The sequence below is a fragment of the Clinocottus analis genome, unplaced genomic scaffold (assembly GCF_023055335.1).
Source record: "Clinocottus analis isolate CAN_PGR_092001 unplaced genomic scaffold, fCliAna1.0.p SCAF_47, whole genome shotgun sequence".
Taxonomy (NCBI): Eukaryota; Metazoa; Chordata; class Actinopteri; order Perciformes; family Cottidae; genus Clinocottus; species Clinocottus analis.
The window spans coordinates 258527-270000 of record NW_027176204.1 but is presented as its reverse complement, the minus strand read 5'-3'; the positions used below and the strand labels follow the sequence as shown (position 1 = coordinate 270000).

The window sequence follows — 11474 nt, the reverse complement described above, 5'->3', positions numbered from 1 at the left end:
AGTTTGGTCTGGTTAATGTTCCCACAGTGCACTCTGTTATTTAAGCTCTGCAGCATTAAGATATCATGGTTTATTTCCCCTCTGGTGTGGTTCAGTGCAGGTTATTAGGATGTCTTCCTCTTCAGTACCTCCATTCTTCTTCCTGGGTTTGCTCCCTTCAGTCCGTCTGAGACTCCTTCTCTTCCCTCCCGCTCGTCCTGCTGCCATATCCACGCTACAAATATGTGTGTGATCTCAGTCCAATCGCAACTTCCCTTCTACGGCCAAAACAGCATGTGTTCACTTGAAAGCCCGATGGATTCATCCTGCAACGACCCGTCAGCGTGCTTCAAATCAATCATCATACATGTGTTGCTCCGCCCCTTTGTGTCACGAGCTGTGAGGCGTCACACTGTTATACTGCGTTTCCTACGCAATGGAAGATGTGTTGTCATCAGGGAAATCCCCCGCCATGAGAAGAACCGCTGACAGCAAACTCTTGTTTATGGTCTTTCTTGGTTTGTTGAAACCTGTTTTCTGTCAGCTTTCCCCTTTAAAACAATACGTTTCATAACGTTTCCTTATGAGTTGAGTGTTTTCCATCGTTGCACTGCAGCGCTCAGACTGCTCATAATTGCCGGCAGATGTTTTGATGTCAGAGGATGAAATTGGCTGCAAAGATTAAAGAGGATCTTTAATCTTAACTCTCCAACTCTAAATGTAATCCGGACAAAGCAGCACCAGCTGCTGTGATGATGCATCGACCGCAGTGGAAGCGTCGGTGTTTCCCAGCGTCTGGAGCCGGCGCTGTGCGTCAGAGCGAATGAAACGGGTGAGCGTGTCTGGACATGCAGGTGCCTGGACTTCTATTGAACTCTCAGCGGTTTCCTTTGTGAAACTCCTGCTGCTGGTGCTCATGTCTGGAGCCCGTTCCAGGTGAAACGCTCCACAGCAACGCCAACAATCCGGTTGCACTTCATTTTCCTTTTTAATTGACCATCAGCACTTTGATCCGACTGCACCAACGTTTTGTTTCCCTCGATGAGCCACGGCGTCTCCCAGAAATAAACGGTCTGTTTTACTCGTCTTCACTCAAAGTGCTTTAACACGACATCATTCACCCATTCACGCTGATGGGAGGAGCTACATGGAGGTCCATTCACACACAATAGGCCACAGGCTAAGTGTCTTAAAGACATGGACTAGCGGGGCCGGGTATCAAACCACCGATCCTCTGAATTAAGGCTCCTCATTCCTTCTCCAATGAGCCACTTTTGTCGTTTGTTTTTAGAAATACATCAAAAGAGCTGAATCGAGCCGTTTGGACCGGAGTCTGTTGGTTGTGAGGGTCTCTGAACCTCTCAGTGATGACGTGTCGAGTGCTTTAGGAGGAAAGATGAGAAGACGTCAGCGCGTCGTGTAGAAAGCAGGAGACGCATTGACCTGGTGAAGCGCAGGTGGTGCAGATGAGCGACTGAAAACAGACAAAAGAGCTCTGCTGGTGCTTAACACTGAACGTTTCTGCTTCACAAGGCCCAGACGAGCAGCAGCGTGCGGTGGAGCCGCATCACAGCGCCGTGCTGGGAGGCGGCGACTGCGTCAGGGTTCAAAACAAGGTGAGAAAACAACGTTTGCTGTTTCTTCTCTCGCCAAAGCGGAGAACATGTTCCACGCCGTTGTTCAGTCTGGTTTGGTGACTCAGTCTTGAGCTTCATCCTCTTTGTTGGTCCCTTCACACTAACGTGCCGCGTCATCGTTGCTCTTCTTGGTCTTCTCGCTTGTTTTTTTGCCTGAAGAAGTTCATCTCAGCCTTTATGAGCAATCTGCCTCCACTTAAAGTTGCCTCTTTCTTATTTCACTAATGTTCTTGGCTTTGTTTTATTTTCTGTTCCAAGGTTTCCACATGCTTCATACGCTGCTCAGGTATTCCCTTCATCCTTTAACGAGCGCTGGCTTCATGCCACCAATCACAAACGTTGTTGCTCCTTTAAAGGGGCGTCTTTGTTTTAGGCGTGGACTCCTTAATGCCACAGAGTTGGGAAACCTCACTTGGTTTCCATTATTTAATTTGCCAACCAAAGTCTTCAGTAAGAACACTGTTTGTTTGTTTGTTTGTTTGTTTGTTTGTTTGTTGTTCCCAAATCGATCCGACTCATTCAACTTTCACTCAGCTGGTTTTGATGCACTGTTCCATCAAAAAGTCCCTTTTCCTTCTCTGATGTGTTAATAGGAAGATGTTCGAGGCCCCATCGAGGGAAGCAGCTTGACTTTCACAACTATTGTGTAACTATTGTGTAGTGTAAATGTTATTGTCCTCTCAGTTTTCTTTCTGAACGTTTTGGGGTCCAGATGACTGATTAGAAAGGAAAGTGTCCACTTCACACACAGACAGGATGACATCACTGCTCCGTCTTGTCTCCTCAGGGCTCTGAAGCTTCTCACTTTGTTCTGATCGCTGGGGAGCCGATCAACGAGCCGGTGGTGCAGCACGGTACGACACAGTGACGACAACGACGCACACACGAAATGCTCCAGCAACAAACACAACTTAGTCAGTACCTGTGAGGTAATACTCTCCTGTGTGTGTGTGTGTGTGTGTGTGTGTGTGTGTGTGTGTCCTCCAGGTCCGTTTGTCATGACCACGCAGGAGGAGATCAGACGGGCGATCAGTGACTACCAGAATGGCAGAAATGGCTTTGAAAGAGCCGTGAACTGGAGGTCAGGGATCAGAGACGCTCTGTGAGCGCGTCGCTCTGTGAGCGCGTCGCTCTGTGAGCGCGTCGCTCTGTGAGCGCGTCGCTCTGTGAGCGCGTCGCTCTGTGAGCGCGTCGCTCTGTGAGCGCGTCGCTCTGTCTGCTGCTGAAACACCGTCAGCTTCACTGGTTTGCTGCTGCTGAAGCATCTTGAAGAGTCTTTGTTGAGCTTCTACTGTAACGTGTTCATGGGGTGCTGTTGTGAGCATATTTGTGTGTATCTTATATATAATATATTAATATATTAAAGGGCCAGTGTGTAGCATTAAAGGAGATTTATTGGAGGAAATGAATACTGTGTTTTAATGCATTAAAGAAAATCTACTTATTAAAAAGAATTGTTGTGTTTTCTGGATGGGTGGGGTGTTGGAGAGACGGGGTGCTGGGTGGGTGGGGTGTCAGTGGGTGGGGTGTCAGTGGGTGGTGTCAGTGGGTGGGTGTCTATAGGTGGTGTCAGTGGGTGGTGTCAGTGGGTGGTGTCAGTGGGTGGGTGTCTATAGGTGGTGTCAGTGGGTGGGGTGTCAGTGGGTGGTGTCAGTGGGTGGGTGTCTATAGGTGGTGTCAGTGGGTGGTGTCAGTGGGTGGTGTCAGTGGGTGGGTGCAGGCCTCTGATCCTCCTGCTGCAGTCGTCTGGGTCACGTTGAAGCTGGTGCTGAGTGGTTTGTGGTTCATGGCTCACAAGCTGACAGGAGGAGGAGTTGTGCGTCCAGCAGCAGAGACTTGAGGCTGCTCTCCTCACAGCTGCTCTGTGAGACAGCAGCAGAGACTTGAGGCTGCTCTCCTCACAGCTGCTCTGTGAGACAGCAGCAGAGACTTGAGGCTGCTCTCCTCACAGCTGCTCTGTGAGACAGCAGCAGAGACTTGAGGCTGCTCTCCTCACAGCTGCTCTGTGAGACAGCAGCACGGTGCGGCTGCGTCCTGTTTTGAGCAAGAGAAGTGGACCTGCAGGACCTTCACACACTCGCTGAAGGAGCTGAGGGAGCAGAAGCCTTTTCTCAGGAGGTGGGAATAAAAAGAGCAAACACAAGAAGTTTCTCCAGTGGAATTATCTCCCGTGCCTTTGATCCATCGTGAAGAAGAGGCTGCGCTGATCCTCTCAGGGTTTTTGACTTCTTGTGAGGACATCTTCAGCTCCTGACGCCTCGTCGCCGCGTTGTTCAACGCCTCCAGCTGCGAGTTTTAAAGCTTCTTTAACTTTCTCCATTTGGCTCGTGGCCGTCCGGGTCGCTGTGACAGGTTGTGTCTGGTTTAGACACACACACACACACACACACACACACACACACACACACACACACACACACACACACACACACACACACACTATTCTGTGCAGCTGGAAGATCAAGAGTGTGTGTTGCACATACCTGCACTGAGAGAAGTGAGAGTGTGTGTGTGGTCTGAGGGGCAGCCGGCTCTGCTGCTTCCTCCAGAAGGAGAAGTTCATTCTGCTGAGAGCAGAGACGAAGAACAATGATGAAGATGAAGTGGACTCTGTGCAGAATCTCCTGCCTGGTGACTCTGGTGGTGGAGCTGAGCTGGATCCACCTGGGCCACGGCATGCACAGAGAGGGGGGCGGTCGGGTGAGTGTGGCGGTAAGATTCATGCCTCATGCCTCATGCATTATGCTTTATGCATTATGACTTATGCATTATTCCTCATGCATTATGCCTCATGCATTATTCCTCATGCATTATTCCTCATGCATTATGCATTATGCATTATTCCTCATGCATTATGCTTTATGCATTATGCCGCATGCATTATGACTTATGCCTCATACCTTATGCATTATGCCTCATGCATTATGCCTCATACCTTATACCTTATGACCTATGCATTATGCTTTATGCATTATGCCCCATGCATTATGCCACATTCATTATGCCTTATGCATTATGCCTTATGCATTATGACTTATGCATTATGCCTCATGCTTTATACCTTATGCATTATGCCTTATGCATTATGCCTCATGCATTATGCCTTATGCATTATGCATTATGCCTCATGCCTCATCCTTATGCCTTATGCATCATGACTTATACATTATGCCTCATGCCTTTTGCATTATGCCTTATGCCTCATGCCTTTTGCATTATGCCTTATGCATTATGCCTTATGCATTATGCCTCATGCATTATGCCTCATGCATTATGCCTTATGCATTATGCCTCATGCCTCATCCTTATGCCTTATGCATTATGACTTATACATTATGCCTCATGCCTTTTGCATTATGCCTCATGCATTATGCCTTATGCATTATGCCTCATGCATTATGCCTTATGCATTATGCCTCATGCCTCATCCTCATGCATTATGACTCATGTCTTATGCATAATGCATTACGCCTCATGTATAATGCATTATGCATTATGCCTCATGCATTATGCATTATGCCTCATACCTTATGCATTATGCATTATGCCTCATGACTCATGCCTCATGACTTATGTATTATGCCTCATGCCTAAGTGCATGTAATGTGTATCACGGCAGCATTGTGCGTCTGTTTGTACGTGACGTACAAACAGACGCACAAACTCTAACCTTCATGATCTGTCTGTTCAGAGAGCAGAACTTTAATATTCTGGATGATTTCACTCACTTTGTTCTGCAGCCTCTTTCCCTCATAAAGCTCACACTTAACCAGTTGCTACACACACACACACACACACACACACACACACACACACACACACACACACACACACTCACTCACTCACTCACATGTGCTCTAGAGGTTATGTCCTGTGAGGTACTCGTGTGTGCATGTGGCCACATTCCTCTGCATCAGAGGGATAACTGAACTGTTTCACTCTCCACTTCCTTAACTCTTCTCCTCATCGAGCCGTCCTTCATCTCAGTTAGTCTTGTCTCTCCCACTTGCTCTCTTCAAACTCCCCCATCTTCACCTCCCTTCCCCTTCCTGTCATCTCTCCCTCTCTGGTTCTCATTAGTGGGTCTATCCTGTGGCAGAAACCTCCCTGTTTCATGTTGTTTCTCTGGGTCTGGAGGCAGCCGGCCTGCCATCCTCCCTCTGAACACACTGAGCTCTTCACAGGCTCAGATTGAGGGGAAAAGCAAATACTCAGCCGACAAGTGTCATATTTCATGTCCTCTGTGACGTTTGGGTTTGGGCTCTAACGTCTGCGCAGAGAGATCACATGACTCAAGATCATAACACACTGCTTCTCTATGTGAACATATCTAATCTGTTCAGCTTCCACTTGGTTCTGCTTCACGTCATCACGGGAGCGTTTCCCCTCTGATGCAGCGTGACAGGTGGTTTTATGGTTTTATGGTTTTATGGTTCGCTCCCAGCTGCGTTCTCCCAAAGTCTCCCATGGTGCTTTTGGTTGTATCAGACGCGTCTTTGTCAGATGTCCTGAGTTTGTACGCGACCGCATCTCATTCTTCTAGTCCATGTGAACGTGCAAGTCATGAGACTTCAGAATGAAAGACATATAGAGAGAGAGGCACACACACACACACACACACACACACACACACACACACACACACACACACACACACACACACACACACACACACACACACACACACACAGCTGTTCATCATTAGGACAAAAAAGTCAGTAGGATTCATCCTCTGGGAACCATAAACGTCTGTTCCTAGTTTGATGGCAATCATTTCAGTCTGGACCGAAGCATCCGGAGAGCCGCGCTGCTGCTGAGCTTCTACAGACGATTCTTTGGACTCTTGCTGATCGTCCTCTGCATTCATTTCTTATTTCACCTTCATCAATCTTCACTAACCACAAGCTTTGTGTGGAAGAAGCTGAGATTGTCCTCATGAGTGCTTTTCAACAGCGTCATTCCAGTTTTCATTTCCCCAGTCAAGTTCACTAAATGTGTGATGTTTGAGGAGAATCCCCCAAAAAGACGTCCGAGTGCTTGTGGTCCCTGCAGATCATGAAGCAGTGGGAGAGGAAGGTGCGCTCGGCCTCCAGCCTGGACGAGCTGCTGAGGCTCGCCGACTTTCCCGACTGGAAGTTGTGGAAGTGTCGCCTGCGGCTGCAGCAGCCGGAGGGCCTCTCTCCTCCCAGCGGCTCCCACCGCTCCACGCGCTACGCTGCCGAGTCTTACAGCCTGGAGATACTGAAAGGTCGGAGAGCACACGCAGTGACGTACGAGTCTGTGTGTGTCTGTGTGCGTCTGTGGTTATGAACATTGTGTGTCTCCCTCTCAGCCATCGATGAGGAGTGGCAGCGGACTCAGTGCATGCCGAGGGAGACGTGTGTGGACGTGGCCAAGGAGCTGGGCACCGACCCCGCCATGTTCTTCAAGCCGCCCTGCGTCTCCGTCCACAGGTTTGTTTGACGTGCAACAAGATGCTTCAGCACCGAGTTCAACGCTGCACAGCACACCTGCATCCTGCTGCCAACACGCGGGCCGACAAACGCTCCTCAGGAGTCCTTCATGGACGCACTTGTGTTGAAGAGACGATGTGGACGTTAAAGACCTCCAACGTCACTTCACCCAGATGTGAATTTGTTCTGCTACTGACAGGTGCAGCGGCTGCTGCAACCAGGAGGGCGTCACCTGCAGAAACACGACTACTGAGTATGTGAATAAAACTGTGAGTGACCAAATACCAGATGATGACTGCACCAGGAAACCTTTTATTGCAACAGCAGCTGTGGCTCTCAAACACTGTCTAAGTGTGTGTGTGTGTGTGTGTGTGTGTGTGTGTGTGTGTGTGTGTGTGTGTGTGTGTGTGTGTGTGTGTGTGCATTGCAGGTCCTCAGTGTGATTCCATTCAAGTACGTCCCAGAGCCCGTGCTAATAAAGGTCGCTAACCACACGGAGTGCAGCTGCATGGAGCCCGCCATCATCCGCCGTAACGCTCAGCCTCACAGCAGCGGGTGAGTCCAGCACCTGGTGACACGATGATGCTGCTCAAAAGAATGAGGCATGGCTTGTTTTTTAATGCATTTTATCTTCTGCTTCCTCGGCAGCTGCTCTCCGGTGGGCCAGCTGTCGGAGGCCGAGGACTCCAGGAGACTTTGTGCCAGTGGTTTGATTTGGGATTGTTCAACTGACAGATGCATCCCTTACCCTTCCAGTTCGCCAGGTGTGTGTGTGTGTGTGTGTGTGTGTGTGTGTGTGTGTGTGTGTGTGTGGAGCGAGCATGTTGGTGGATCTCATCACACAGACTCAGACATGACGCTGGCGTTCTCTTTGTGACTTCAATGCAACGTTATTTCCTGCTGTCCAGAGCTTCCACTCAGTTCGTGGATGCCCGACTGCGAGATGGACGTGGAGCACTGCGACTGCCTGCCTCCATCTGCACCGCCTCTGCAGCCGAGAGCGATGCAGCGCTGTCGGCTCAACTCCTCCGTCTGTGCCCACAGGCAGCAGCACTTTGACCTCGCGTCCTGCAGGTAGAGAAGCGTTCGGCCTCGAGCTCTAAAACTCTCTCCAAATCAATCGCACCACCCCAAATGACCCGAGAGATGCTCCTCAGCCAAAAGGCCGACATGCATACATCAGGGAAGCAGGGCATGAATATGAATCCTTTGTTTAAAAATCAAGCTCCATCCACAATAATGCACCTGAAGGTTTTCTCTTTGACTTCATCTGTAACTTCAAATGAAAACACGTCGTCAGCTCAGCAGCTCAGCGTTTCAGCTGGTTTACTCTTCACAAGTTTTACTTTAAAACATGCTGTTGGTATTGATTAAAGGCAGACTCTGAGGCGTAGTTGCTCTCTGTCGCCCCCTGCTGTCACACACACACACTTCAGCTTCATTATTGATGTGTTATTTGAAGCAGAGCTCTTGTTTTTGGACAGGATGTTATTTCGTGCGTGTAAATCATCCTTCTTTCCTTCACAGATGCAAACGGCTCAACTAGCCGTCAGAACACAGCGACAACCTGCTCGCCAAGAAAAAGACTCATAATTTATTTACAGTCCTATTTATGGAAAACACTTCAACTAATTAAGATTAACTCATGTGACCATGTTAATTGATCTTTTTAACATGCTTACTCTGTTTCAATCCATATGTAAAGTTAATGATTTCTACATTTGTTCTTTTTGCACTGAATATGTAGTTTATATTAAACGATTATTTTTATAAATTTGTGAGGAGATTATGGATTGTCGACGACTGTAACTTCTGATGGAATATTCCACAAATTGTTAATCTTCACTTATTTCCTGTTAATAAAAACAACTTAGTTCAGAGCTTCAGGAGCAAGAGAAGCTCACAAGTCTTCATCTTCATCTTCATAAAAATATCCTCCTCTTTCAACAGTTTTACATTTTATTATTGGAATCAAAATGTATTTAATGTATTTTTCTGACTCTTATCTGATACAAAAGATCCCTTAATATCAAATTAAAGATTTCTACAGATTTCAAAACCTGATGTAATATTATTATAGTTATTATAATTATTATGTTATGTATTTATCCTCAGATGCATTCCCTTGAAGGCATATAACTCATAAAATGGAGGATCAGGTTAAAAAGGCAGAATTCTTCCCAAAACCCTGCGAACACGAACGCGACATGAAAACTCAATAATGAGGTCGTGCATGAGGAGCGTCTTCACGGCTCTGTGTGAGCTTTACGCTTCTGCAGAGAAGAAAAGCAAAGTGTGGAATCTACGCCTCCATGATTCATATCTGATGATAGTGTTTGAGGCAAAACTCCAATCTCCTGTGATCGCTGAGGACCGTGAAGGCAGCTCCTCAGGAAACAGGTGCGTCTTTAGTGAATGGACTTCATTTGCTGTTGCTTGGTGAATGTATTGATTTCCGGTCTGGTATTTTCCTTTCCTCCCTCGGCGCTGCTGACCTCTAGAATGTAAAGATGGAAGCGCAGCGTATGTTCACACGGCTTCTGTTGTCAGCAGCACAAATTGGCTGCTGCTGCTTTCTTCTGGAGGTTTCTCTGCTGGAGACATGAAGGAGGCAGTTTGCTGTCCTCCATCAGGCAGTAAACGCTGCTGTGATGGGCTCCGTCTGCCTCGCACCAGAACAAAACATGTGTTTATGTATCACACGTGTTGCTGGTGATTGATGCCTTCATATTCCATATGATATGTTGTCAACACATTCAGTTACAAAGAGTTGTGTCTCCCTCTTGCTGCACTTTGTCTCATGTTACGCTGCTGCAAAAAGCTCTGTATCGATCCCGAAATAACAGAGATCCATAATCCTATTGAGTGCATTAAATTCAAGTTTTTCCCTCATCACAAACAGAATCATACATTTAAAATATGAAATGAATCCGAGACCAAGAGATTAATCCATGAATAAGATAGCAACAACCTAACAGTGAACAAACACAAGCTGTGTGTTTTATTGAGTGTAACTCACCAAAACACCTGGTGTGTGTCCTTCAATAATAATAATAATAATAATCATGTCGGAATCATTTCAATCCTCTTGAAACATTTGCATAACATACAGCATCCTTTACTGAGGCATCTCTGCATATCCTGTACATATCAGAGATATATATATATATATATATATATATATATATATATATATATATATATATATATATATATATATATATATATATATATATTATATTATATGCTGTAGATCAGAGGAAGAGAGAAAGCACTCACTGAAAAGGGAAACAGGACTTAAGTGAACAGGTTTGAATTACAAACAACAGAGAAATGAACTCTGAAGGAGGACAAAGGGAATTGAACCGTTGTTCTTTCTGCTCTCATGAAATCAGCTTCTGTTTGGTGGAATATCTTTTGTACAGAGCTGCCAACTCTTCAGAAAACCTTGCCGTGAGACTTTGTCCACGGGGGGGTCGTTTGAATAAGATATTGTTGGGTTTTGTAGAATTGTAATAGTCTGGGGTGTAAATATTGAACTTACACATAATAATAAAGAATTGTTTAATGTGCATATAAAAATACAAGAGAGGGTTATGATAATCAATAAGGGATATTATTATGGAAAATATGTACCTGTATGCATAAGAAGGTCAATGTATGTTTTGTATTACTGTGTAATGTTTATGAGTGAATGGATTTTGAATAGTCTGCATGCGTTAGGATTGTGTTACTGTAGCTTTAAAGAGCTGGTCAGGGTGCGCAGAGGACTCTCGGCTGAGGACAGCTGAAGAAACCGCCCCTGAGACAGAGTCAGCCAACAGTGAGACAGGGAATAGTCTTAGGTGTGAAATTATGGAAACTAACCAATGGTGGCCATAAGCCAAGCGAATGAGCGGTATTAAAACCTGGCGCAGAGCTTTTTCTCGGCCTCTTTACTTCGTTGACCGTTGGGGTGACAGCTAACTGCGTGCAGCCTGTGGTTCCGGCCGAGATTTAAAGAGCCTTGATCAAGTATTGTATCTGTCGAATTAATCATCTCTTTTATTAAATCTTTTTTATTATAACTTTTTGATTCCGGTACTTCTTTCTCCACGACCGAGGATTTTGGACATTTTATTCTTCAATTTGGTGAGCCCCGTCGTGATCCTGTGGTTCGTGGAGAAATAGCGATTTGGACTACTCCTCTGCGGGAGGACCGCTGCGGACTTGTTCTTCTTTGCTCACAGGGATCCCGGAAAAGAATCAGGTAAAACAAGGCCTGTTGTGGAAAACCGAAGCTTGTTTAGGTAGAACTAGGAAATTTAGTTGTGAGCAGGGAACAGCCGGTCTGTAGTGGTATTAAATTGGTAGCGTGAAAACACGACGTAGTGTAATATATTGAGAATCGGAGCGGTGATTTTTT

The 11474-nt window shown here is 46.4% G+C and overlaps 2 protein-coding genes across 6 annotated transcripts in view; both read left to right on the top strand.

Annotated features, from left to right (window-relative positions):
• pir (pirin) overlaps window positions 1-3011 on the top strand; it is a 13827-nt gene extending 10816 nt beyond the window's left edge. For 3 of the 4 annotated variants that reach the window (XM_068599450.1, XM_068599447.1, XM_068599448.1), the window contains exons 8-10: window positions 1513-1595; window positions 2404-2470; window positions 2604-3011. In XM_068599450.1, coding sequence (XP_068455551.1) covers window positions 1513-1595; window positions 2404-2470; window positions 2604-2722 — 269 coding nt within the window. In that variant the 3' untranslated portion in view covers window positions 2723-3011. Of the gene's footprint in view, window positions 1-1512; window positions 1757-2403; window positions 2471-2603 lie in introns of those variants that run through there. The other variant, XM_068599449.1, reaches the window with a different exon arrangement.
• Window positions 3012-3560: 549 nt separating this feature from the next.
• On the top strand, window positions 3561-9108 carry vegfd (vascular endothelial growth factor D). Of its 2 annotated transcripts, none has more exons than XM_068599452.1 (8): window positions 3561-4316; window positions 6669-6864; window positions 6949-7069; window positions 7269-7338; window positions 7500-7624; window positions 7718-7833; window positions 7978-8143; window positions 8597-9108. In XM_068599452.1, exons 1-8 carry the CDS (start codon window positions 4206-4208, stop codon window positions 8613-8615), a joined length of 924 nt encoding a protein of 307 aa, XP_068455553.1. In that variant the 5' UTR covers window positions 3561-4205; the 3' UTR covers window positions 8616-9108. The 2 variants fall into 2 exon arrangements, with proteins under 2 accessions (XP_068455553.1, XP_068455552.1); XM_068599451.1 differs by having other exon boundaries at window positions 3561-4328.
• Window positions 9109-11474: the final 2366 nt, after the last annotated feature.